Raw genomic sequence first — 27279 nt, 5'->3', positions numbered from 1 at the left:
AGCGTCAACCAAACTACCCATAATCCTCAGCTATCGTTGAAGCTTGGTGATTGGATGTTTTAGCCGCAATGCACGTTGGGATATGGTGTTTATGCGATGTGAAATCCGAAAACATTTAAAAAAAGAAAATAATACTTTATTCCGAGTGTGCTTGCTTTTCTCTTTGAAAGTCATCACATAACGGCATTGTAATACACGGTTCGGCTGCATTAAATATTACATATCTGCCGTAGTTCTATATTTGTAGAGCCCTGATGAGAAGACCTTTGGACAAACTGGAAGAAATGCCGCCGAAACTGAATATGTGACGTGGATCATAAATATATCAGCAATAGATAGTAGATAGGCTATATTTACACCATAACGGTGCACAGCTGATAGAAAAGGACTTTTTAAAGTGTTTAAAGATATTACTGATTTTCTTTGAATTAAAGAATGTAAATACTGAGTTGAGAGAATAGTCAGGGGTTTTGGGTGATGGGAGACACATCTATGGAATCATAATTTCAATAGTTTACCATTAAATGACAGATATACCTTTCTGTCTATGATGTTTTACAAATCAGATATTAATGTGTAGAACTACAATATGTAGATTCGAGTCCAGTTTTAGATAGTCTGCCGTGGTTTCATTCCATTTCAAAGAGCTGTTTGACCAACATCCAATCACAGAGCTTGAGGACTAATCCCGGGGTTTGTCAAGCAAAGCGGACGTTGTAGTCCCAAACGATAGCTGAGGATTATGGGTAGTGTAGTGTCTTCGGCCATCCTAAACTCAGAAAAAACTATTTGTTTCTCCGAATCGAAGGTTAAAAACACAAAAGCATTACACAATTTAAACCAATCAATATTGTGTAATTAACAAGGATAAACTGATGTTTTTTAGTGGATGAGTAATGCAGATATCACTGTGAAATCATTTGACAGTGAGGGGAATACTTCCGGTTTTATTATGAAAACTTCGAGACCGGAAATACTGTTTTCACCCCGTGAGGGTTGACGCCAACTTTACATGGACGCTGCCGTCAATAGAAATGAACAGGGGAAAGACGTAGTACACGTTCTCCTGGCAAGACCTCAAATCATCTTCGTAATATCTATCAAACTATAGATCCTACACATCCACTGGACGTAGATTTTGAAAGTACAATATACACTTCTCGCTAGAAATCAAATCAAAAAGCATTTTAATGGCCAAACTATTCTACTAGGGATGCTCCGATCGATCGGCTGCCGATCGTTATCGACCGATATTCACTCTCGGCCGATCGATCGGTGCTCTCTATAAAGGCCTATCAGGAGAGCCTTCTCCCTTGAACTAGTTTAGGAGAGTGCATGTACGTAGACACGTTGTGCCTCTCTGCGTATACTATTTACTTTCTTTCTCTTTGGGGAGTGCAATTACGTCAAGGTTAGACACGTTGTGCCTCTTCACTGTTGTCCCTCTTCACTGGTGTCCCCTGTCCCCTTTTCATAATTTCCACCCTATTCTAAGGGGAAGCATTTACGCAATGTGGTGCCTTTTCATTTCAGTTTCTTTCTTTGTATTTCTTCACCCCTTTCTCGTTTAATATTTTAGGAGAGTGCATGTACGTAGACACGTTGTGCCTCTCTTCCTCTGTTTCTTGCTTTTCTTTTCATACCTGTTTCTCAGACCTATTCTAAAGGGAGCTGACACGTTGTGCCTCTTCACTTTTACTTTCTAAGGGTCAAAGTTCATATGGCGAGGGATTCCTTTGAGCGATATGCGCCGGCCCGTGCCTTACCTTGGACTTCTAATAGAACTGCTCGGGTCTTGATAGATTGAGTGGGGAAGTTCAGGAGATATATGCCAATGACGTAAAATACATGACACTTTTCTCTGTGCACGGCAAAACAAGCTCGCCAAAATGGCTTCACCAGTCTGGCAGTATTTAAAGTGTCCGAAAAAGACAATAAAATAGCGCTATGCAACGTGTGTGAAGCAGAAATCCTGCAGCTCCGCCCGCTGTGACGGACCGGTGAGCGGAACAAAACACACACTAAAAGTTAGACCTAACACACTTAGCTATTTTATCTACCTCTGGAACAAGCTAAACTAGTTATAAATATGTTTATTCTTCACTGTCGGGTCACTCATTACTGGATCAGTGAGCTGCATGAGATACTGACAGGCTGTCAGGAGAGAGAGGGAGAGGGAGAGAGAGAGAGGGAGAGAGAGAGAGAGGGAGAGAGGAAAAGAGAGCGCTTCCGCTCATTTCTCCCGTGTTATTATCCAAAGTTAATGTAAACTTGAATAATGTACTTCATTTGAATGTAATAATTATGTTGGTTGTTGTTTGTGTTTGTGTTGTATTGAAAAAATCTGAACTTTTCGATCCGTTACGATTATAAACTGAAGCAATATAAAAATGAGCCCCATTAACTGAGTTTTAAACATTTTAAACAAAGATCCCCATAGCCCCCACCCACCCGATCGGATATAGGTATCGGTCGACACTGATTCCGGCGATCCACTCCAGAATTGGCGCTCGGAGCATCCCTATATTCTACAATTTAGGATTTTCCAGAGAGGGTTATTTGTGAATATACGACCCTCCGGAGCGTTTGCAATCAATGGGAGCATCAGCCCATATGCCGCAAATTGTTGTTTCTTACACGACCAGTAGAGGTGCTAAACTTTAAAACGTGACTATAGGTCGTAATAAGCTGCTGAACAATCGACCTATTTGGTCGTTTTTTGGAGGAGGACAGGCTGGTAAGGTCATGAACAAGGCTGTTCCAGCTGCAACATTCTCTAAACATGTTCCCTTTTTAGGAAAAGCCTCATGGTCATTTGATAAACATGAATTAGCAGATCGAGAACACACTTCCTTTCCACCATTACTGGAACAATCTTAAACCTCCTCTTACTCTGTTTTCTTTTTGAAGAGTGGTAGTTGTTAAAAAGGGGAAATGCAAATAGTGAAGATGAGATTTACTCAACAATTATCCCATCAAATATTTTTAAGATTTCAGAAATGGGCCCAATGGAATCTTTCAGTCTAAATAGGACTTTCTGATAACTAGTCATAGTTTCCTGCTCTGCCTCCTTTATTCAATTCAAGTGGATTTTGTAAATGGACGCATTAATTGGGATGAGGGGAACAAATACATTGTGGTTAAGAAGGCCTCTAAGTATTTTAGTAGTTTTAATTTACTGCCAGCTATTTGCAGCAAATTGCTAAATCTGCAAAATATGTTCCATTCTTAGCTTATTTAATACATTTTTAAAATGAAGCAAAAATAAAGTAATAATACATGTCTGGATTTGGCTACTTATTTGCAACAAAATAAGCCAACCAGTAGTAAGCACAAAAATGATTTCACATTGTAAACATAAACCACAGACAGGAATGTGAATCTATCCTGTGTGTTTTCTACATCTGATATTAGTATGTTGTCCAACTTTCAGCAGGCACAGACATTTTACTGACACAGTAAATAGTGATATTTCCTAGATCCTGTGGTGATAAATACTGGCAGAAGGCATAATAAAGCTGATTTAAGCAGCGGGTTGCATCTGCATTTATTGGAAATCCTCATTTTCCTATGCCACAAAGCTAACCATGTTTTCAGTTGCACCCAAAATCAACTAGCATTAGCATTGTGTAAAGAAACCACATATTAGACTTCGTTGTTTGAAATACAGATATTCTGAGACTTATCAAGACCATACTGAATCACAATTCAGTGTGAGGATCGGAATGAGTAATATACTGTATTCCCTGTTCCAAAAATCCTAATGAAGAGCTATTGCAAACTTGGGGGGGGAAATGACCCTTAAACTGTTCTCTCTATAGACTTGTAATTTCATTTGGAAATTATAATACACAAAGGTCAAATGGCCAATTTTAGACAAGACACTGTTAAAGTAGCATGCACTTAAACTGAGCTTTACATCTTTTTGTACAGTATTCACAGCAGGTTTCAGAAAGCCCTGGTTCCTTCTCTTCAGAGGAAGCCTTTGCAGTGACAAAATATTCCAGATCCAAGATAAAGCTCTGCTCAGAGAGCCATCTGCTGGGGAGGCGATGCAGACACAGAAAATAGGAACACCTGCTACTCAGGACGCCACACATAGCCCTTCAATATTTTTGGGGAAAATGGCTCATTATGTAATGGCTTTAAACATGTTAATGCTTCATTTCCTGTGAATAATATTTGAAAAATTATTTACGTTGTTTCTACAGCTCTGTGGAGTTTTGCGTCTCTGCTTTGGGATCAGTGTGGGGAGTTACTCTCAGTGTGATGCACAGGAAGCGACAGATGGGATGGAAATCACAACCGACGTGACGACTCAAAACTGCATCCAGTTTCCGGCATTCTCTGGTCGTGATGAAGGTGGAACAGAGCTGGGAACACATACACTGATGTTAGTTTTATTCAGATAATGGCATATTACTTATTAAAGGACAATTTCAGTGGTTTTACATTACCCTGTATATACAGTAACTCTTTGTTATGGAAGAACTTGTCTGGCCTGTACAGAGCTGTTGTATATTCTAGTACAAGTACAAATGTATGTGACTTATAAAGTGCTTTGTATTGTGCTGAGTGAAATCAGCACCTGTTAACATTAAAATATTTGTGTAAGTATTGTAATTATAGTTTTCAGGCACCTTAAAGCTTTCATTTGCAAAACAATTTAGTTTCATGAGACACAAATAGATTTAAATCAAACGTGATAAAGTAAGAATATTTTAAACCAATTATTAATAGAATTTTAGGAACAATTATTGTAAAGTGGTGTTAACCATCACTGTGATGAAGGTGAAATGACCTATGCTGTGATATTAATAGATGATATTGAAAGTGTGACTGAACCAGGCCAAACATCACTCATGCCTTTGGGGTTGAAAGGAACAAACCACTTTGTAAAGACTTCCCCGAGTCATATGGTTGAAATGTTATGCCCACATACTTTTTGCACACATAGTGAATATTACAAAAATACGTTGTCTACCTTGCAGGAGCAGAGAAATCTCCCCAGAGATCAGAACTAGCGTTTGACTGGACCACTGTGTTAGAGTTACTGCTGTCCAGCTCCAACAAGCAGGCTGACGGAGACACACAGAGCTTATTAAAGGCTGCTTACACACTTACAGTACACACTTGACACACATTTCTTCTTATTTTCCTGCGTCCTGAAGCTCTAAGAGTATGACTCATTCACATAGTGATTAAAAAATTAGGTCACTCCTGTATGTTAAAGCTGCACAAACATAATTAATTAAAAAAAAAACACCATTTCCAACACACTGTGAAGAAGTTGCTCCATTTGCCCTAATTAAATACACGTGTTGGTGATCGTCACAGATACTAATTCATATAAAGTGATAATATTTATGTGTAGCTTTAGTTTGATTGAACGTGCCATCTACCTGTCGCCGTGTCTCCTGTCTGGGGCACGATGTTCTGATTGGATGGGCCTGACAGAGGAGGCGGGACTATCTTTCCTCCAGGTGGTGGTGGGAGGAGTCCAAATCCACCAGAGCTTAGGGGGCGGGGCTTATCCTTCTTTCTACCTTGCTAAAGACAAAGAACGAAAAAGATTTATAGGAATGTTAACGCTTTCAACCACCAGTTTATTTACATTACGTGAAACTTAAATACTTTAACTTTTGGATTATTATGGGCTGCTTAATAAAAAATAGGCAACTAAATTGAAATAGTGACCATAACTTTCTACACCTGCCAACAGTCATTTCATTTTGAAAATATATAATAAAAGATGGATATATTGATGTTCTTACCCCTATGTTGAGTGTGATGGTCTGCCCCTCTTTAAAGCCCAAGTCCAGTTTTGGTCCTGAATCCACTAGATGGGCATTTTTACTGATTTCATTCTCCTGTTTCACCCATCTGCAGGGTGGCAGAGACACAAAGATACAAACCATCAGCACATATACACAAACAAACAACGCATCTCAGCAGTTTCCCAAAAAAAACACAGACAGTACAGTATACAGTGCAGTACTGTATATCTAAGAGACAGCATTTTGTTTTGGCCTTGACTGCTTGTGCTGCAGAGGGTTGTAGGACAGCAGGAAATGTAAAACAAGTTGTTAATTATTTAGAAGGAAAACTAATGGTCGTCGGCATGTCTGATGTTCAGTCGCATATGTATTGATTACTGTGAATGTACTTGCTTTTAACCAGACTCAAACCACCCAGTCACTGCTTACTTGAAATGGTCCTGCAAAGACACGTTGAAATCAAAAGCGTCCCCTCGGTCCTCGAAGCCAACTCCTATGAAAGCACTGCGCCCTGTGGACAGGAAGTGATATTACAGATACTCACCTGAAAAAGAGTCAATGTAACGTTCTTCAATTCTACATTCTTAAAAAGGATATTTTTTTATAAAATGCACATCCTCACCGCTGTCATCCTGTATGCGCAGAACAAAATATCGGCTGGAGTCGCTGACCGTTTCCACTGAAACACCGGGGTACTCAGTAATTGGTGCCTGGGCAAACAGCTCCCCTGCAGGACATTTGGGGGAAAGACAAAATAAGCATACAAATTAGTGAGCCATCCATGCTTTTATCAAAGTGATTTCTGAAGTGTTTAGCCTGGTTGAATAAGAGCTGTAGCCAAGGGTGTAACTTTGGTTTGAGAAATGGGGGGGACACAAACGAATGAAAAACGTTCTCGATTTGAATCAATAATCAAAAGAAATCCTTAGAATATGATCACAAACAATAACAAATAATTTAAACTTGTTTATTTGATAAACTCCTAACTCCCTCCTCTCTCCTCTCTTTATCTTATCTTATGTTACCAAAAAGTCACATATGTGAGAATGCTGTTCATTGATTACAGTTCAGCTTTCAACACCAGGGGCACAAGCCCTTCAAGCTGGTCATCAACCTCTGTGACTGGATCCTGAACTTCCTGACAGGCAGACCCCAGGCAGTGCGGGTGGGAAACATCACATCCTCCACCCTGATCCTCAACACCGGAGCCCCTCAAGGCTGCCTGCTCAGCCCTCTCCTCTACTCCCTGTTCACTCACGACTGCGTGGCCACACACAGCTCCAACACCATCGTGAAGTTTGCTGATGACACGACCGTCATCGGCCTGATCACTGACGGCGGCGAGACGGCGTACAGAGAGGAGGTCGAAAAACCTGACATCTTGGTGCCAGGATAACAACCTCCATCTCAACGTCAGCAAAACCAAGGAGCTGATTGTGGATTACAAGAAGCAGCAGGGAGAGGGACACGCCCCCATCGCCATCAATGGGACTACGGTGGAGAGAGTCAACAGCTTCAGGTTCCTTGGTGTCCACATCACTGAGGACCTGACATGGACTCATCACACCACCACCATCACCAAAAAACCTCGACAGCGGCTCTTCTTCCTCCGCAGTCTGAGGAGGTTCAACTGGACTCCAGGATACTCTGCAACTTCTACAGGTGCACAATAGAGAGTATCCTGACTGGCTGCATCACGGCCTGGTACGGCAGCTGCACCGCCCTCAATCATAAGGCTTTACAGAGGGTGGTGAAAACTGCACAGCACATCACCAGGACGGAGCTGCCATCCATGAAGGACCTTTAGTCACTTGTATACTCTTATTGCACTATTTCACTATTTTTCATTTTGTGTTTACTTGCACTATTTATTTTCAGTTTTATTGTGTTGCACCCACACATTTTCACCGGCTGTTACTCTCATGAGCGAGGCGGAAAATAATTGTTTTATCATGCCAAAAAGCTGCTGTGTCGTTTATTGCACCTCAAACATTAAAACAAATCCAGATTTCAGTGTTTCTGTACTTCCTCTAAGAAAAAAGGACAATAAAAGAAGAAGAGCTCTGTGGCTTCAGGCTTGATCGCCATTCAAATGACAGCGTTGGTTTCCCCCAAAAGTGGGCGGGGCCGTAAAGTGATCGCCTACTGCTATATTTAACCATATATCGAGCCCGATCTTCGATTTCCAATGATTTAATGTAATTGTTTGCGTGTCTGGCCATTGTAATCGGGCTCTTTGAAGATCCATAAATCCACGGTTTTCTTACATTTCTGATCGGATTGGCAAAAACTTCAGAATCTGTATTGACCGCCATTCAAATGACAGCTTTGCTTTCCCCCAAAAGTGGGCGGAGCCGTACTTTTTGCCCGGAAGTGACGCATGTGTTACTCTCATGTATAGCGCAGCATTATGCATATGTTTATATGTGGGGTCAAAATCCCATGCTCATGAAATGCTCATATATTTTTTTCTCTTCATTCCCCACGCCCCAAAATAAATAAATAAATATACAAATTTTAGGAAAAGTAACGAAGTTTGAGCAGTGTGGGTTTTATATTAACAGAGTTACACATATTTCAAAACGCTAAGTGTAATAACTGCAGTTGCCTCATGATCCTCAGTGAAGCACAAGCCCATGTTTCTCACTAAATTGTAAGTACAACTTATTAAAAAGATCAGTTCAATGCAATTAATGTCGTCTTAGTGTTATTGCATGATGTTAAAATTCGTTTTCCATGAATTTAGTGATGGATTGTAAACATTTGAAATGTAGCATTTAAGTGTTTCTCAGTTACAATGTTGTTGTTTTAATAAATCAGACACTGATGATGCAGCACTGTAATGTACCTCTTTATATAGCAGTGACGTGCGGTGAGGTTCATGGCTGGTGAGACACTGACTCACTGAGTCAGATTTACAAATATTATATTTTGACCTTAATCGAAATATTCGGTTATTTTCAAAAGCTTTTTTTAGTCTGATGCTTCGATTCATTTTAAACAGACCGTTCAACAAAAGGATACCCAAAATCTAAATATTGGATTGTTCTTTCTTAGTAAGATCCCATTTTCATTAGAAATGTGGTCTTACCTTGACTTGAAGATGAAGTCCATGCTATCCTTCTGGACAACAATCTATTACTTTTTTGTAAAAGTCCTCCTTATCTTCCTGTAGTTTCAAAAGTCTAGTTTGTTGTTTGCGTCTACCGTCTCTGTGTAGAATTACAGTAGCAACAAGAACCTGTGGGCTCACGTGCGCCCCCTTCAGTGCGGCAGAGGTTATGGCTGCCTCCCCTGGTGCTTTTTTCATTGCCGTTGTATGATGAGACCAGCGAGCCTAAATATCATATATACGTGAAATAAGTTATTTAGAGACTATGGATGGCGAGGATAAATGTAATAAAGGGATCTACAAACATTACATTGGTGACCTACAGTGAGATGGTAACAGGCATGTGCTTAGTGCCCGCTTTCCAGCCAGTTTCTGTGGGGTGACGCATTCTGAGGTGAGGCAGAGCTCATCTGTGCCTCACCTCACCCCACAGTAACTGGCTTGAGCGCGCTCACAAAATAAGTGCCCGCGCTAAATTAGTGCCCGTGCTCCAGCAAGTTACTGTGGGCTTACGAGAGGCAGAGCACGTCCCTGCCTCACTTCTCATCGCTCCCGTAACGGAGCTCGGCAAATTTGCTGATTTTGACTATAAAAAGCGATTGGAATCATACATAAATCACACTTACAACACAGATCAGTGGAGACATTTTATTATTATTACTATTTCGTTTTTCTTTAGTTGTTTTTCCGTTACATCGGAGTATGACAGGTGAGGCTCTGCCTCCCCTGCCTCCCCTGGCTGCACGTCGCTGTTATATAGGCATTATTCCCTAACAAATTGTTTTTGCGCTGATCAGGGGGTACTTGGCTGAATTTTAAAAAAAAAATTCAAAGGGGGTACATTATTGAAAAAAGTTTGAGAACCACTGCTAAAGTACACATTGGAATGATTTCTTACCTTATTTTTTACAACTATATTGAATAGATAAAGGTGTGCATTGGAAATATGTGTTTACATAAATGGTGAACAAACCGTTTGAGACCCACTGAGATAACTTAGACTAAGGTAACTATCTAATCACTCCTTTACCTCACTAAAGATCACCTATTATGCAAAATCCACTTGTTCATGTCTTTTATACATAAACATGTGTCCCCTCTGTGTAAAGAGATTCTGAAAGTTTCAGGAAAAAAGATTTGCTCACTTTTTGTCCTGATCCATTTATATAAAAACCTGTCTGAAAATGAGCTGATCAGATTTTGGCCATCTTAAGATGTCATAATGATTTTTTGGCTTGTGTAACCATTAGCCAATAACCAACCAAGGTAACATGCGCGCGTCCAACACACACACACAGAGGCTGTGTAATCCTCCGTGGCAATGACCTCTTGCGTAATTTTTTTTTAAATTAAACACATTTGAAAAGCGTGGGGGACACAAACAGGATTTTGAAAAGTGGGGGGGACATGTAGGCCTGTCACGATAAGCAATTAATTGACTTATCGTACGATAAATAAAAATGAACTCGATAACTTCTCTGACCTCGATAAATTGCCGTTTACATGCGTGTTTGTTTACATAAGGATGTGACCAGCATTTTAGCCAGGCGAGCTGTGTCTGCCGGCCCGGCGCGCTGTGAGGGGCGGGGCTCACACACAGCCAGGTCAGGAAACTCAGCATGCAGCAGTGTAGCAGCCAAATGAATAATATAGAGACAAGCAGGAGACAACGTGTGACTTACTCGAGGGGAATTTGAAATGGAATTGGTTGCAAAACCTAACTCCATCTCCGGTGTGGGAATATTTTGGATTTAAGCCAAATCAACGAGGTGAACCTACGGACATGAATGAGCTGGGTGGTGTGTCACATTTGTTTAAAAAAGGTAGCAACAAAAGCTAGCAATACGACCAACCTTAAACTGCACCTGAAACACAACCACCCCATTCCGTTTTCCCAGCTGGGAGCAAACACGGCAGCTGGAGATGGAGATGGAGAGCCCCCACCTTTTGCAATCAAAGATGCATCTGCCCTACAATGCAAACATGTTGGTGTTCCTTGCTCGAAATCTTTGATTTATACAGATTTGGATATGGCCTGTTGAGGTTTATTTTGCTTGTGAGACAATGTGTTCTCATATTTATTTATTTATTTATTTATATATATATATATATATATATATATATATATATATATATATATATATATATATATATATATATATATATATATCATATATATATATATATATCTATATATCTATATATATCTATCTAATCTATATCTATATATCATATCTATATATAGAGAGAGAGAGAGAGAGAGAGAGCTCTGTTTTCCAGTCTATTTAATTTATTGTTTTGATTGTGTGTGATTTAATTAATCTTTTATAATTTATTTGTTTATATATAATTTATATATTTGAATATTATTTCACATTTCATTTGCAATGTTGAAGGTTCAATAAAAAAGTTCTGTTTGAAAGGATGTACTTGAATTATTATTATATATTATCGTTATGTCAGTGGTCTAAAATGGTCTTACAACGGTGCCGACAATATTATCGTTTATCGCAATAATTTCCGGGAAAATGTATCGTCCAACAAAATTAATTATCGTGACAGGCCTAGGGACATGTCCCCCCTGTCTCCAGTGGAAATTACGCCCCTGGCTGTAGCAAATATATCACAGGGATTCTGAAAATGTTAACGTACAGTTTGAGATGTGATGCTTTAACGTAATTAAGTCTTACATATGGGAGTATGATATTAGGATCATACCTGAAACTTTGTCCTCCAGTTTGACAATCGCCATTTGGCCCTTGGCTGTGATCCTCATTCTACCAGACCAGTCTGGAGAATCCAGCTTCCAGTCAGCTGCCCTGTGGACAATCATGGTGTTAGACTGTAATGTTACGCATACAAAATTGAATATTAAGAGGAAAACATTTATATATAAACTAACAACTATCTGTTTTACAAAGAGTAAATTGGGTCTTTTTAACGGATTGAACAAATTTGACAATACTCATAATCTGTGATTCTGTCGTGTGTCAAAAGGCATTTTATACACATATAATAGAGTTGTGAATGCAAGTTTTGAGCTGAAGAAAGATTTGTTTAATTTTACGAATGCCTACAGATATAAAAGCGTAAACGTATTCAATATGTAACTTATTGTAAGGATTTTTAGAGAACAAGACAATGTATACAGTAGTCTACACAAAAAAGCAGAATTTCAAAACATATTTTGTTTACCTTTTTTCTTTATTTTATATCATTCCTACAGTACAATCGTGTCGTGAGCCTTAAGCCTCCAATTTAAACTACATTTCATAATACATTAATAGTGGTTTGGACATTGACGGTCGCTCAAAATGTTATCATTCCCTGCATGCAGCACACCCAGACAATGTTTACTCACTGTCTCACGTGCAAACATAAAGTCTAACTCTGTATTCCCAACCTCAATCAAAAACTATCCACACAGAAGACAGTGCAAACCGTTTTGTTTCAGTTCAATAGCGTCACTGTGGAGAGAGGACGTCCAAGCTGTCACACAAGAGCGGGACAGTCCTGGCAAATGGCCCGTATCGACCCGGCAGAATGACAACCCCCCCCGTCACAACTCTGACAGCTCAGCCGCTATTGACAACAAAGCGACACACACAACCGGCCAACGATTCATATACTATACATATTTACAACAGGCGACCCATTTCATTTCTGCCTTCCACAGTCACAACATAAAGCCCCCTCTACGTGATGTGAAGCATGTTCTGGCATCGAGCAGTGAAAGTGAAATACCCGCACCGGCACCGAGCGACACCAAAACCCGTTAAAGCACATTCCACAGCACCGTTAACCACCGGCAGGTTCCTCTGTACCTGTATGCGCGGTTTGAGGCTCGCGGCGGGATGCGATAAACGTTGACATCGGGTTTTACGCACAGGATCGACTCGTACTCGCCCTCGGCCGCCATCTTGATTCAACTGTTATTGATGTGGGAGTTGTGGTTGTGACTCATTTATTCGGTGTGTGCGTGTGTGTGTGTGTGTGTGTGTGTGTGTGTGTGTGTGTGTGTGTGTGTGTGTGTGTGTGTGTGTGTGTGTGTGTGTGTGTGTGTGTGTGTGTGTGTGGTACCACAACCGCATCAGAGATGTTATTAATTGTTAGGGTACCTTATCTCATGAAGCTGCTTTAAATTGAAGTAGGACGAATAATGACATGTTTATCAATAAAAATAAACAAATGCTAAAACAAATATTGAAATATATTCGTAAATACGGAAATACATCTTGTACTGAAAAACCCAAATCAATTAAATAAACAAAGATTACTTACATTTAAATAAATACATATTGCAATTAGATGCATACATGCATAACATGAATGCATAAATAAATACAGAACAAATGAATCAAGTCATACTACAAATTAAGAATATAAATAAAAAAATATGTTTTATGTATTTGGAAATTTTTGTTCAACACTTATCTTTTATATGTTTATATAATTGTGTCCTGTTTAATTAAACTTTAATTAATGCATCTATATATTAACTACAGTAAACGTGTATATATTTATTTATTTATAAATGTATTTATTCGCAACATTCTCTTCCTTTTTAATAAATAGCAACATAATTAACGTTCTGCTCAAATGAAATTCTAGAATAGAAAAACAAGGAGCTACTGTATGATTTTGTATTTAAAATAAAATATATGTATTATTATTTTATATATAAAATATATATATCGTGAGGGGGCGTGGACTTGCAGGTACTGGGACTGCGGAAGCGGAAACCGTCGTCGTGTAGTCTCCTGGAAGATTCCTGAAGATCTGCTCAGGGTTAGTCCTTTCATTTTTTCTGCAAATACGCACATTTAATAAACGAAATAACACGCGGCGAGTGCGTGTTATTTTGAACTCATATTAGCGCTGGTTTCTCGAAATACAACCCTTCATTTGTTGGCTAATGTCTGGTATGTACGCTGATTCCAGCTGGCTTGACAACAGGGTTAACCATTAGCCATATTGACGGCTGCTGGCCGTCTTCAGTCGCTCTCCGAGGTCCTGAAAACACGGACCGTGGATCCTCAGAGACACGTTACTACTAAGCATTTCGACTTACAGTTAACATGACTCAGATTGATCATCAATGTGCACTTCAAATGAGGTTTCAGCGTATATTTTCTTCACCTAGCCACAGGAGGCTGGCAGCTAACTAGCTTGTAGCTTAGCCAGATAGCTAACCTTGATGAGAATCTGTGTTTGTCGCAGTGATAATGACAAACTGTCACGAGCTGTCATATAGAGCAGGTGTAAGCACACCTATAGTGTAGCTTTGCAGTCACACATTCATTATCGCATGCTGGCTTTTGTCACTCAGTGCCAACCCGTGCCTCAGCTCTTTTTTATGTTGACTGGTTCCTCCCTGCAGCTGTAGGATCTGGTTTCTGGAATCCTGAGACAAGTCAATGCAGTCAGGGGGAAGAGAGAGCAGCAGGATGAACGCTCTCTGACCTAGCACTCAAAACGTTTAAAAATACATCTTGGACAGCACAGACTTTACAAAGGTATTGGAGTTTTATTTGTTCGAGATTATGTTTAAACGTGTATATAATTGGGGATCATTCTTCTTTGTAAGCATGCAATATTGTTTACAAGTTTTCTCTGAAACAGATTGCGGTGGTTTGATTCCCCACCAACCCTACACACACCATGACGTCCTCCATGCTCCGCCGACAGCTGAAGAACCTGGTCCAGAACTACTCTGAGGCTGAGGTCAAGGTAAATCAACTCTATTTGAAAGGGGTAAAAAACTCAATTTGGCCTTAGCCAGGAAATACAATGCTTTCCTATTGTATTCTTAACTCTAGTTTGGGAAGCATTTATACAAAAGGATGTTTTAATAATAATAATAATAATAATATTAATAATACATTGGATTTTTATAGCGCTTTTCCTAGTGCTCAAAGACGCTTAATTTTTTAACGTTTTTCGCTTTTAATATATCACTACGCAGTAAAAGTGGCATGACATATATCTGATAATGGACACTTTAAATCTGTATACTATTAGCACAAGATGCCATGTTTTAATATCACAAAACAGAAACATCAGTTGATTTGACATTTGAAGGAAACATTGAGATGTGGATGTTTATGGCAAAAATGCTTATCCGATGAAACATGATCTGGAAAGAACTTGGCAGAACAGACTCCTTATCATTTTTGTTGGCATGATGAAATTTGATTTTGGCAAGGATGACTTGCTACATTTTTAATTGGGGTCACTGTTTGTAACTGTGAGCCCTTTGGCACAAGCTGGCATCTGACCTTTGGAATGCAGCCACCTTGGGTTCCCTTAACACTGACATGTCTTGCTTCACTTCCTCTGCAGGTGAGAGAGGCGACTTCTAATGACCCATGGGGCCCATCCAGCACTCAGATGGCAGACCTCTCTGATCTGACCTACAATGTGGTAGCCTGCAACGAGATCATGACGATGCTCTGGAGGCGTCTGAAAGACGACAAGAACTGGAGACACATCCACAAGGTATCAATACACACAAACATGGATTATGTAACAAGACTGTGGTAAAAGTGCCATTCAAACAGTCATTATGGATGTTATGTCAGCTATAAGGGGGCCCTTTCAGGCTCTTTGGGAGGTTTTCCTTTTCCTTCTCTCCAACACACTCCCCCCCCCCCCCCCCTGCCTGAAACGCCTCAATTGTAGTCATTTGTATACTTCTGTAATATAGTGAAATCGATACATAACACTCATAGCACCACGATTGTACGTGAAGGGGCAGGACATCTCTAAGCGGTTAAAAAATAAAGCACTTTTTGAACATTAAAGCATGTAAACATGTAACAGTAGAGGCACAAAATACATTACATTACATTACATTACATGTCACTTGTTAGACGCTTTTATCCAAAGCGACTTACATACATTCAGTACTGTGGATAATCCCCACAGGAGCAATTTGGGGTGAAGTGTCTTGCCCAGGGACACAACGACATGCTGACTGCAGTGGGACTCGAACTTGCTACTCCGTGATTCAAAGTTCAGCGCAATACAATTATAAAACCTGAAAATGAGCAAAATAAGGCCCCTTTAAGATTTAAGTACTTTTGTAGATACAGGACATTTTGCCAAACACCTATTTTTTTGTAAAAGACAATGTGGCTCCCTCTCTGGTGTTTCAAATGGACAAGCCTTCTTTTCAAAACAATGGCTTTTACCATCATGATCTTCATTTCAAATGTTTTACATAATAGTCCATCTTTTACTTAGCATTTCGTACCCTACACCTATTGATTAGGTAATGATTAAATAAATGATAGAAAATGTAATGAAAGCACGATATTCCCCCTAGAGTGATCGTTACATGCTCAGGGATACCCGAAGGTTTATAAGATTAAAAACATTGAATTGCTCACTACCAAAGCAGTATTTCACAGTTTTTATTCAATTGAAATGTACTGGCATTTAGTTGAAGCACTCTCTCTTCCTTCACATGACATTAATTATGTATCTGCTTTTTAGTAAAGACGTCAACTGCACCGCATATCTGCTATTAAGTTACGGGTATCACCAGGATAACATAGCAGTCCATGGTGACTTTGCCAGTTATGTGCCTTTTTTTTTAATTGGCACATCAGTTACACTATAGTCCGCTAAAAGCATTGTGTGTTTTGAAGCTTTTGCAAAGTGTTTATCCTGATGTTTTTTATTTAGCCCATTAAATTCAAACAAAAAACAAGATAAACGATAGAGATTGTCTTTTTCTGTTTCAGTTATATGTATTTCTTTCTCATACATTTCTCATGCCTATTTCTATACAAGTCCCTGACACTGTTGGAGTACCTGTTAAAGACCGGGGACGATCGCGTGCTTCTGCAAATGAAAGACAACATCTACATCGTCAAAGCTCTCACAGAGTATCGCTTTATAGAAAAGGATGGCAAAGATCAGGTAATACTTTTGATAACCATTTAAAAGAATAACATGTATAATAAATGTATAAAAATGACTAGGAATATATTTTACATTATTTTACATTATCCTATCAAATTTACCGTCTGTTTCATTCGGTCTACTGGAACTGAGGCGTATCCCCTTTACACATGCCATTTTACGCTACACTTTCTAGATCTTGGTCATTTTAAACTATTTATTTATCATGGATGAATGATTTTACTCACTAAACATTCAGATCTTGAATTATCAGAGTAAAAAGCTGAGCCAATTATAATCTTCTGAACGATTGACCATAATAAAGGAATCCTATTTTGCTGACTATAATATTGGCAATGGTGGTAAGGTTGTGTATTATTAAAACTAAAATACCCATATCATCATTTTCCTTTTAACCTCTAGGCTAATTTCACAATTAGATAAAACCAGATTCAGTCTTAGATTGGTGTAAATGTAAGAATCTCTTGATTTAATAACTTTCCACAGTGACAATGCTTGATATTTTCAAGCTTACGCAATGTGTACAATTTGGAAGTAGTTTTTTAAGCATCATTAGGATTTTGATGAAAGCTCAGAAACAACATTTCAATCCAATGTAAACATCTCTGTCTCAGGGAGGTAATGTGAGAGAGAAGGCCAAAGTCGTCCTTGTTCTTATGGAGGACGATGATAAACTGAAGGAGGAGAGAGACTTTGCCATCATGACCAGGGAGAAGACGTCAAAGGGTGCTGGTGGTGAGCCCTTTTGTCTTGAGTATCTCTGCTTTACTGTTTTAGTATCATCATCTTTTTTTGTTTGTGTATGTAACACAAATTGTATTCAACCTTTTCTCCATCCCTTGCAACCAGCCTCATCAGTGGCCGTAGTCAAGGATCCCAACTACAAGCCATGCTACGTTGCCGGGACCTCTGGGCTTCCATCTTTAGACAACATACCCTCTGTGGCTGACTTGACTGCTTCCTTTGCTGCTCGCAAAGAGGAGCGTATTAAACAGGAAGCTGAGAAGAAAGACATGGAGAGGAGGGTAAGCGTTAAGCTAGTAGAATACTCTGGTACAGCAAGTACACACACTTAAATACTACACCAGTGCAATATAATGCGGTCAGGTATAACAATACTACAAAGTAGGGCTGCACGATATATCGTGTCGTGACGATAATCGCGATATGCGCATGCGCGATATTCACATCGCGTGGACGTGCGATTTCTTTAATCTTTTTTTTTTTTTTTTTTTTTTTCTTTTTTTTTTTTTTTTAGGACTTGCGATATTAAGTAGGCAAATTAACTCAAACAAGTCATGTTACAATTATTTTGCTACTTGCTACAAAAGGAGTACTTGAGTGAGTGACATGCAGGCTCTGCATGCACAGCAAACCACCAATCACAATCAAATCTCCAAAGCAAACGGACCCGGTGATTAACCTGTTAAGCCCGAGAGACCCCGGTACCGGGGCATTGCCGCAACATCTTGCAGGAAACAGTGTCTGAGGGCATGTTCATTTAATAAAACTATGAATGTTTTATATCCATGTAACGGGAAGAAACTCATCTAACTGATCATTTTTTATTTTTTTTCAAAAGAAAACCCACAATGCTAACACTGAGCCTCTGAATTAGCAAAGAGCGAAAAATGCTAACACCTTACTGCACCGAAAATCACTCACAAAACCTTATTATTTATCTTTTCACCACATCCAACACATCGTTTCACATCGTGAGGTGACACAGGATCTATTGACACCGACATTACCACTGAATTATACGTATTTGCGACGTTATAAGCAAAAACGGACATCAAAACAGGTGACGCTAGGTAGCTAAAAATGCTAACATTTTTACCTTGGCTCTGTAGTCTCTCCAAAGTGGTCTTCAATGGCATTAAAACGATAAAAACGCTGCTGAAGTTAATCCATAGGTTAATCTAATGTGTCTGTGTCCCTTTGAAATGATTTCTGATAATCCATAAGCATTAAAACTGCTTTTCCGTTTCCAGATGTCAAAGCTAGAGATAGGTTCACTCTGATTGAAAATTACATGCGCGCAGCCCCCACCTTTTCTCTTCACAACGTGTGTGTGTGGGGGACTCCCCCTTCAATTCTATTGGCTCTAACGGTCAGAAAGAGGTGTCAACCATCAAAATCGAGCAAGGGGGGGCCAGAGATATGGAAAATCCACCCAAATGACCCCAGAAGTGGTTTATTTTTGCTAAATCTCTCTAAAAAGGTCAAATGTCACTTGTTTTGCATCAATCTTGATACAGGGTACTTATTATATGTTGTACTTTGGATTCCTAAAGCTTTTACTCTACTAACCCATCATCCAAGGGTGGTTTTCACTATAAGTAAAAAATAATTTTTGGACGGACACTATAATTTACAGTTTTTTACTATGTAAAATCTGAATTTTCTTTAAAATAAAAAACATCTATATTGATTCTGACTTTTCTACATCCAACTCACAGGTTTATCATTACTTTGAGAAAAAAGATTATTAATTTAACCCTTTTAGAAGGGAAGATATGGTCATTTGTTCTGGGAATGTCATTTTCGAGCCTGAGACCTGAAAAACAGGCTCAGGGCTTAACAGGTTAAAGGTAAAAACACTGAATAAAGTAGTTTCATGTGTTTCTCCAGGGCAGTTTGGCGCTGCTAACCGAGCTAGCTCAGCTTGTTGCTCTGATAACTTAAGATCCAGAAGTCTGTGACTAAAATCCTTCATCCGGTTAAATATAGTTACAAAAATACCAATTGTATAGCATTAAAGTTCAAGAAAGGATGGTTTGCGGAAAAAAAAACAGTCTTTTCTTCAATTCCTGTATGTTTTCATATTGCAAAATATATCGCAGGGGGGAAAAAAATCGCAATGTCAGTTTTTTCCAATATTGTGCAGCCCTACTACAAAGCATATCCTAAAACATTGTATGTACATCCCTTTGACAAGGTCTCAACATTCTATAACACAGTTTTTGAAGGCAAGAATCAGTTGAACAATGGAGCATTTGAAATCAGAATAAAGCGTTTTTTACAAACATATACCCATTGCAGTTAATTACTCTTCTTAAAAAAACAAGTTCAATATTTTCTGTCAATTGGATTTATTTAGACATACCACTGATGAAGCTATTTGTAATAGTTTAACGTTTACTTCTCTTATTTTTCCTATTTTTATATCCCAGGCCAAGATGAGTGAAGATGAGCTGCAATGGGAGGATGCCGGTAAAGGCAATGATGCTCAAGGAGCTACTTGGGGAGGAGAGAAATCAGAGGAGAAAGAGGAGGAGAAGGAAGAGGAGGTAGAACCAGACCCATGGGGAGCCTCCAACGAACCTAAAAAGGTCACAGATCCATGGGGGGCAAAAACTGATGAAGATCAGTTTTCAGCACCAAAAACCAATGAAGATTCATTTGATGCGCCAAAGAATGGAGAAGATCCTTTTGTAGCTCCAAAAGATGAACCAGATCCATTTAATGCGTTGAATGATGACCCGTTCAACGCACCAAGAGATAGTTCAGACCCCTTCAATGCAAACAAGGATAAGGGAGATCCATTTACTGCTCCAAAAGATACCCCAAAAGTAGATCCCTTCAACAGTGCAAAGGTTGATCCATTCAATGCTCCGAAAGATGATCCATTCAATGCTCCGAAAGATGATCCATTCAATGCTCTGAAAGATGATCCATTCAATGCTCTGAAAGATGATCCATTCACTGCTCCGAAAGATGATCCATTCAATGCTCTGAAAGATGATCCATTTAATGCTCTGAAAGATGATCCATTTAATGCTCTGAAAGATGATCCATTTAATGCTCCGAAAGATGATCAATTCAATGCTCTGAAAGAGGATCCATTTAATGCTCCGAAAGATGATCAATTCAATGCTCTGAAAGAGGATCCATTCAATGCTCTGAAAGATGATCCATTTAATGCTCCGAAAGATGATCAATTCAATGCTCTGAAAGAGGATCCATTCAATGCTCTGAAAGATGATCAATTCAATGCTCCAAAGGACGATCCTTTCACTGCACCAGCATCAACACCCCCTAAAGAAGACCCATTTTCTGCACCAGCATCATCTAAAGGTGACCCATTTACTGCCTCCACGACATCACCTAAAGAAGATCCTTTCTCTGCACCATCCAAACCTTCAAAAGATGATCCCTTTGCTTCTCCAACAACACCACCCAAAGAGTTTTCTTTCAATGCCCCATCCAGACCAACAAAAGCGGATCCCTTTGCTGCTGCAACAACACCACCCAAAGAGGATCCTTTCAATGCCCCGTCCAAACCTTCAAAAGAGGATCCATTTGCTTCTCCAACAACACCACCCAAAGAGTTTTCTTTCAATGCCCCATCCAGACCAACAAAAGCGGATCCCTTTGCTGCTGCAACAACACCACCCAAAGAGGATCCTTTCAATGCCCCGTCCAAACCTTCAAAAGAGGATCCATTTGCTTCTCCAACAACACCACCCAAAGAGGTACCTTTCTCGGTACCATCCAAGCCTACGAAAGAGGATCCTTTTGCTTCTCCAACAACACCACCCAAAGAGGATCCTTTCTCTGCACCATCCGAACCAACAAAAGAGGACCCTTTCGGTGCACCAACGACACCCCCTAAAGAGGACTCATACAGAGTGCCATCCACTCCATCAAAAGATGATGCCTCAGATCCCTTCAATGACCCTCCATTGAGCTCGCCCAAAGAGAGTGCAGATGCGTGGGGAGCCCCTGCTACCTCCCCACCCTCCAGCAAGGCAGATCCATGGGGGGCGCCATCTGCTCCAAAGGAAACAAAAGGCGGAGATCCCTGGGATGACGGAGCAAGCGCCTCCTCACCAATTGAGAATTCCTATGCATTTGGAGATGCATCCAAACTGGACGATGACCCTTGGGGAGCCCCAGGTGAGAACAGCAAATATGTATTTCAAAGATTACCCCTAGATGCAACTTGTAAAATAACTGAAGTTGCTTTCCAAGTTAACATGATGACATTTGGGCCATTTCCAATTGGATGAAAAAGCCAATAGACTCAAATGCTTGGCTTTTTCCTCTATTTCTTTGTTCAGCTGCAGCTACAATAAGCACAGATGATGCGTGGGGATCACCCGCTCCCCCCATGGACTCCTCCGCATCTAGTGACCCCTTTGGAGACGGAGCTTCTAAAAAAAGCGATCCTTGGGGTGCACCGAGCAACGCATCTAACGGGACAGGTACAACCGTCTTTACACTCTGCAGAACATTTATTCCTATGACCCTTCCATTATTCATGAGACTAAAACCTCATTGGTTTCTTTGTACTCAGCAATTAAAACCCTCCCCTCTGATTAAATCAACGTAATCTTTCTGCTGCGTAGTCTGCTAAAATGTATGTTTGATTTCAATCGAGCAAATTCTATGCCAACTGGCTTAGTGCTTGACTGAGAATGGTGATTCTAACAACTTAACTTTTTTACCTTCATGTGTGAATACGCTTTTCTTGTGTACACCTTATGGTCATTTGCATGTGACTGTTGTCCTCCATTTCACCTTCCATCTCTCCATCTTTCAGCAGTTCGCTAACAACCTTAATCAATTTAACTTCTCTTTCCCGCTTTGCTCTCTCTTCCTCCCTGACCTGTCCCCAAAAGAAAACACCTTTTAGAGTAGAATTGGACCTTTATTGTATTGCAGGGAATCGAACAGCGCTGGAAGAGAACTCGTATAGAAAGACTGCTTCGTTTCTGGGCTCTGTGGGGGCGTCGCTAGTCGACTTGGACGATCTATTTTCTTCTAACCCTAAACCCAACCAGAGTCCCTTCGTCAACACGCTCGTCACCCAAACACAAGTCATCGGTAAGGACAGAAAAAATGCTTCAGAATGGGTGAAAATCAACATCTTTGACGAAGGCTTCATGTGGAATTATCTGTGGTGCGTTTGATTCTAATGGATGCATGGTCAACCCCAAAGACTGAAAAATCACTGAGATGATACAAATCCGTAATTCCTCTGTGATGTTTCAAATGTATTCCACTACTCTTCAGCTGCAGTTCAGAGAGGGAGACTGATAGAGGGGTGGGGGACAGTATGAGTGACAAATACATATTTATCAATAGGTTTGTATGAAAATGTGTTTTGGACCAACCAACCCCCTACCCTGTGGTGTCACTGTATAATTTGTAATGTTGTGTGTGTGTGTGTGTGTGTGTGTGCATTTGTGACCTTTTGGAGTACAGTATATAGACTAGTGTATTCAAACCAGCAGATATTTAACTCTTCTCACCCCTCTCTCTGCTCTGGTGCATTTCTTTGCTGGAATACTTCAAACTATATATCCCTCCCCCCCATTCCTCCATCCTCCTATTACTCCTACTTATTTCACAGGCGCTTTCAAAGCCAGGGGCATGACATCTGGCCCTGTGGTCAGATCAGGGGCTGTTGCTGGACTGTCCCTTCCTGAAACATCAACCCCATACTGCAGTCCCTTCGGTCCCTCCTTTGCTCCGTCCTTTGTCGCACCTACTCCAAATTTTCGAGCCGCTTATCCTGCCAGGGAAACTCTCTTATTTCGGCCACCATCACATACCATGGGAGTGTCTCATCCTGGCTTAAATATGCTTCAAACAGCTCAGGTGGCTCCTCTGTGTTCAGGAACTGGAATGGTAAAATCACCTTCTGTGGGAGGGAGTCCACACATGGGGCTTAACATGAACCCCCTCTTTAGAGGAGTGGTGCAGTCTGGATCTCTGGGGAATCCATTGGCAGACCCCCTCTTATTGGGAACAGGAATGGGTCAGTCCAGTGTCTTTGGAGGGAATCACCTAACAGGCAATGCTAACATGGGAGGATCCACTGAAGGGGGGGGAGCCCCCTTCCAGCCACAGTTGCTCTCAGGCAGTGGGTCGGGTGAGACGGTGCACAAAAACAACAATCCATTCCTGTTCTGAAAAATGTACCTCTTTCCTGTCAAGCACTGTATTCAATGACGTTGAATGCATCAGTGTAGCAACCATTTTCCAAAATATAGCTCAAGGATTTTCAATTGCTTTCCCATGCATGTAACAGGCTGCCATGAGTTACAATTACCCTCCTGTGGGGAATTTTCCATCAGGATTTTTGTCATACTTATCCGATTTAAATATAGCATTCCTTTCAGGGACGGGAGGAGTGAAAAATCAGGCAGCCTGGAATTAGGGAAACATTATTAACCCTTTTGGTATACTTTTGGAAAAAGACCAGTAGTTAAAAGAATACAACTCTAAAACATGCATACCACTTGTGTGACCTTTAAATAAACCCAACAGCTCCTCCGTTAAGGCCTCCACACACTGGGGGGTTTGACACATTGACAATAGCTGAAATGTGAATTACTAGCCTGCTAATATTGTACAGTACTTTCTAGGGCTTTTATTATGAAAGGTAAGAACAAAAGGACTGGATCAGGTATGCGCTACCGTGATAGGAGAAAACAAATTTACACTTTTGGTTCAGTCAACCGAGCCGATGTGTTGCTGTTATAGTTGTTATTAATATAGGTGCAACTCAACCTGGACTGCACAATGTGTTTGGATGATTACCATTTTTCTGGGTGCAAAAGCTCAGAAATATTGAGGGATAGGGTGAGGGATCCGAAAAAAAAGACATTGCTTTTTTCTTGGGTAATATCGGCCTTCTGTGTAAAAATAGTTATGACAAAAAACAATAGTTTAAAATAACACTTAAACAAAAACACCCCCAGTGTGTGAATGCCGACTTGCCTACCCCTGAAATCTACACATGAGGGTAATGATAGCCATGACTTAAATGTAATGTATAAATAAGAACACACACAAAATATGGATGAAACTGCATACTTCCTTTCATGTAATTTATTGGAACAGCCAGCCGTAGTCTTTTCCATGCACTAGTCTGAGAAACGAGAGCACCTAATAATTGTTGATGTGGAAATACTGAAGAATAACTGTTGATGTGAGGGTTGACCTGTAAAACATTGGCAGAACTGAGGTGGGAAAGAAGTCCCTCTAGGCTCTCATTAAGTGTGTATGTGTTTGTACAAGGTGGCGTGTGTGTGACCTGCATGCACGCAGTGTGTGTGTATATATTGTTCTGTTGTAAATAGTGCAAGTAATCACAGATAAACCTTGAAATATACTGTATATTAGAGTGTTACAATCATGCGTAACTATTTATTAATCTAATGATTGATTTATGACTTAATTATTTATTGATGCAGCAATGGGCATCCAACAAAGTTCAGGTTAACCTCCATTACAGTGTCATCTTCACACGGGTTGACCTGAAGGTGTTGATTTTAAGCGTGATCGTCTTCAAACACTGCATTATCAATCAACTCGGTAACCAATGGTGGCTTTCTTTTCCCTGTTTATTTTTGTAGTCGTTCTGGATTCATTGTGTACTTGAACATTTCCCCACTGTACCTCCTACCATTTTCAAGTAACAGAAATGAAATTACTGTATGATTACAAGTTGCAGTATTGGCTGAATAAAAACCGAATTTGAAGAGCATACAGTGTGTGTGTGTGTGTGTGTGTGTGTGTGTGTGTGTGTGTGTGTGTGTGTGTGTGTGTGTGTGTGTGTGTGTGTGTGTGTGTGTGTGTGTGTGTGTGTGTGTGTGTGTGTGTGTGTGTGTGTGTGTGTGTGTGTGTGTGTGTGTGTGTGTGTGTGTGTGTGTGTGTGTGTGTGTGTGTGTGTGTGTGTGGTGTGTGTGTGTGTGTGTGTGTGTGTGTGTGTGTGTGTGTGTGTGTGTGTGTGTGTGTGTGTGTGTGTGTGTGTGACATTTTTTGGTGGAAGAATACACTGCAAGACAGTTTAGCTTCAATTAGTTATAGTATAGAGAAAGATAAGGGTGAGCTAGTCCTAGACACTACAGTTATTTAACTTTGTATCAAATGAATTTATTTTGCTTTGTATTTAAATGTAAAACTGTGATGTAAACTGTGACAGTATACAGATCATTTGAGAAATAAATTGATCAATAAGTTATGCACTCACTTGTATTCTGTAGATATTTTTTTTTCTCATTATTTCTTACATTTTACACTAAATTGCTTCTTATTTGTTGTGAATTTCTTAGAGTTCAACTCTGTCTTACAACCTTTAAAACATGCCTACTGTCACCACAAGGGGGCTATACATCATGTTTGGACACAACCTATTCCAGTCACTCCATGTGGAAAGCAGGCCTCATTTCCACTGTTTGATGCTAAGGTAATTTGTATACTATCCATAGCATTTGATTATAAATATTTTTAATTAATTAATTAAGCCACAACATTAAAAAAAAAAAAAAAAAAACAATCCTACTGGATTGGAAAAGGGAAATAGAAAAATATGATTTTTAACTTAAAAATGTGTCTATAATTTGCAACATGTGTTCTTGAGAAAATGTGGCAAGTTTGGCTTTTTGGAAGAAAGAAAAAGGAATTATTACTCAAAGCAAAGTATTTTTAGATGTCCTCAAAGACATCTGTAAAAAAAAAGGTCTGTAAAAGATTCAACTCAAGCTGTTTGTTTATGTCTGCATTCACTACATCTCCCCGTTCATTTATAGTGTGAATGGAGTGTAGTCAGTTAAGGTCACTACACATTTGGTTGAGAAGAGGAAGAAATTAGGATTGGCTGTTGAGCCGACTCAGCCTCCCAATGATGCAGAGAGGGCTTAGTGTCTAAAAACAGAAAATGCAAGAATGAGATTTTGACAGTTAGTGAGCATGTGTTACATTAGAACATAATGGTCAGATGAATCCTCGTGTTGCCTTAAGCAAGTCAGATTGCATTATCTTAACAGATACGTTCTTCCATTGAAATAGTTGCTGTAAATAGTCACTGCTTTTCTAAATCAAAATGTTTTTTTTCTCTCACCTGGTTTACCTTAGTTTTAACACCACAAACAGGTAAAGGGAAAAAAAACATTGAATTTATTGCAAGAGATCATTCAAAAAGTGTGTTAAAATACGTTGAGCGAATGTGGCCATGGTTGCTAATTTAAAAGGCCCATTACTTTAGGTAGCAACAAATTCTCATACATAATTTACAAAATGAACATCATGTTGTTGTGAAGAGGACTTACTACTAACAATTAAGTAAAATGCTTACTTTGGTAATCAACCAATATAGAAGTAGGGTCATTTTTTAATAGACTTCTATACAATCTGACTTCTTGCAACAAGTGAAGTCATAGAGTTGTGTAAGTTTAATGCAAGTCCAAATTGGCTTCACTGATCAGAACTTTGCCTAAATACAGCTTCAGACTCTTCAGACTGTTAGTTTTGATCAAATCATCTTGAAAAGTGAAAACCTAGAAAGTTTGAACAAAATGTTCCATGCTGCTCTTGCAGCTTACTTATTTTCCAATCAGGGATTCCCAACGCCTTTCAAGTCATGGGATTGCCTAAAGCCAGCAGCTGTACTCTTTTGTGTTAAGAAGGGTTGAAGTTAATAGAGCAGCACGGACCCTAACCACA

At 39.7% G+C, this 27279-nt stretch overlaps 2 protein-coding genes across 3 annotated transcripts; one reads left to right on the top strand and one right to left on the bottom strand.

The window, feature by feature from the left end:
- Positions 1-2450: 2450 nt before the first annotated feature.
- necap1 (NECAP endocytosis associated 1) lies at positions 2451-12818 on the bottom strand. The gene is made up of 8 exons (XM_034124276.1): positions 12714-12818; positions 11608-11708; positions 6400-6504; positions 6207-6288; positions 5775-5883; positions 5403-5550; positions 4985-5078; positions 2451-4373 (listed from the first exon to the last, which is right to left on the bottom strand). The coding sequence occupies exons 1-8, from the start codon at positions 12806-12808 to the stop codon at positions 4319-4321; spliced, it is 789 nt and encodes a 262-aa protein (XP_033980167.1). The 5' UTR covers positions 12809-12818; the 3' UTR covers positions 2451-4318.
- An 806-nt stretch (positions 12819-13624) lies between these two features.
- LOC117478123 (epsin-2-like) lies at positions 13625-25321 on the top strand. 2 transcript variants are annotated; one of them, XM_034125030.1, is made up of 11 exons: positions 13625-13677; positions 14270-14405; positions 14512-14619; positions 15232-15387; positions 16687-16815; positions 17433-17553; positions 17668-17843; positions 19995-21720; positions 21885-22028; positions 22489-22650; positions 23180-25321. In XM_034125030.1, the coding sequence occupies exons 3-11, from the start codon at positions 14551-14553 to the stop codon at positions 23740-23742; spliced, it is 3246 nt and encodes a 1081-aa protein (XP_033980921.1). In that variant the 5' UTR covers positions 13625-13677; positions 14270-14405; positions 14512-14550; the 3' UTR covers positions 23743-25321. The 2 variants fall into 2 exon arrangements, with proteins under 2 accessions (XP_033980921.1, XP_033980922.1); XM_034125031.1 differs by lacking the exon at positions 23180-25321 and having other exon boundaries at positions 22446-22698.
- Positions 25322-27279: the final 1958 nt, after the last annotated feature.

Source organism: Trematomus bernacchii, unplaced genomic scaffold (assembly GCF_902827165.1).
Source record: "Trematomus bernacchii unplaced genomic scaffold, fTreBer1.1, whole genome shotgun sequence".
Classification (NCBI taxonomy): Eukaryota; Metazoa; Chordata; class Actinopteri; order Perciformes; family Nototheniidae; genus Trematomus; species Trematomus bernacchii.
The sequence above is the reverse complement of the archived record's forward strand: the minus strand, read 5'-3'. Positions and strand labels throughout refer to the sequence as shown.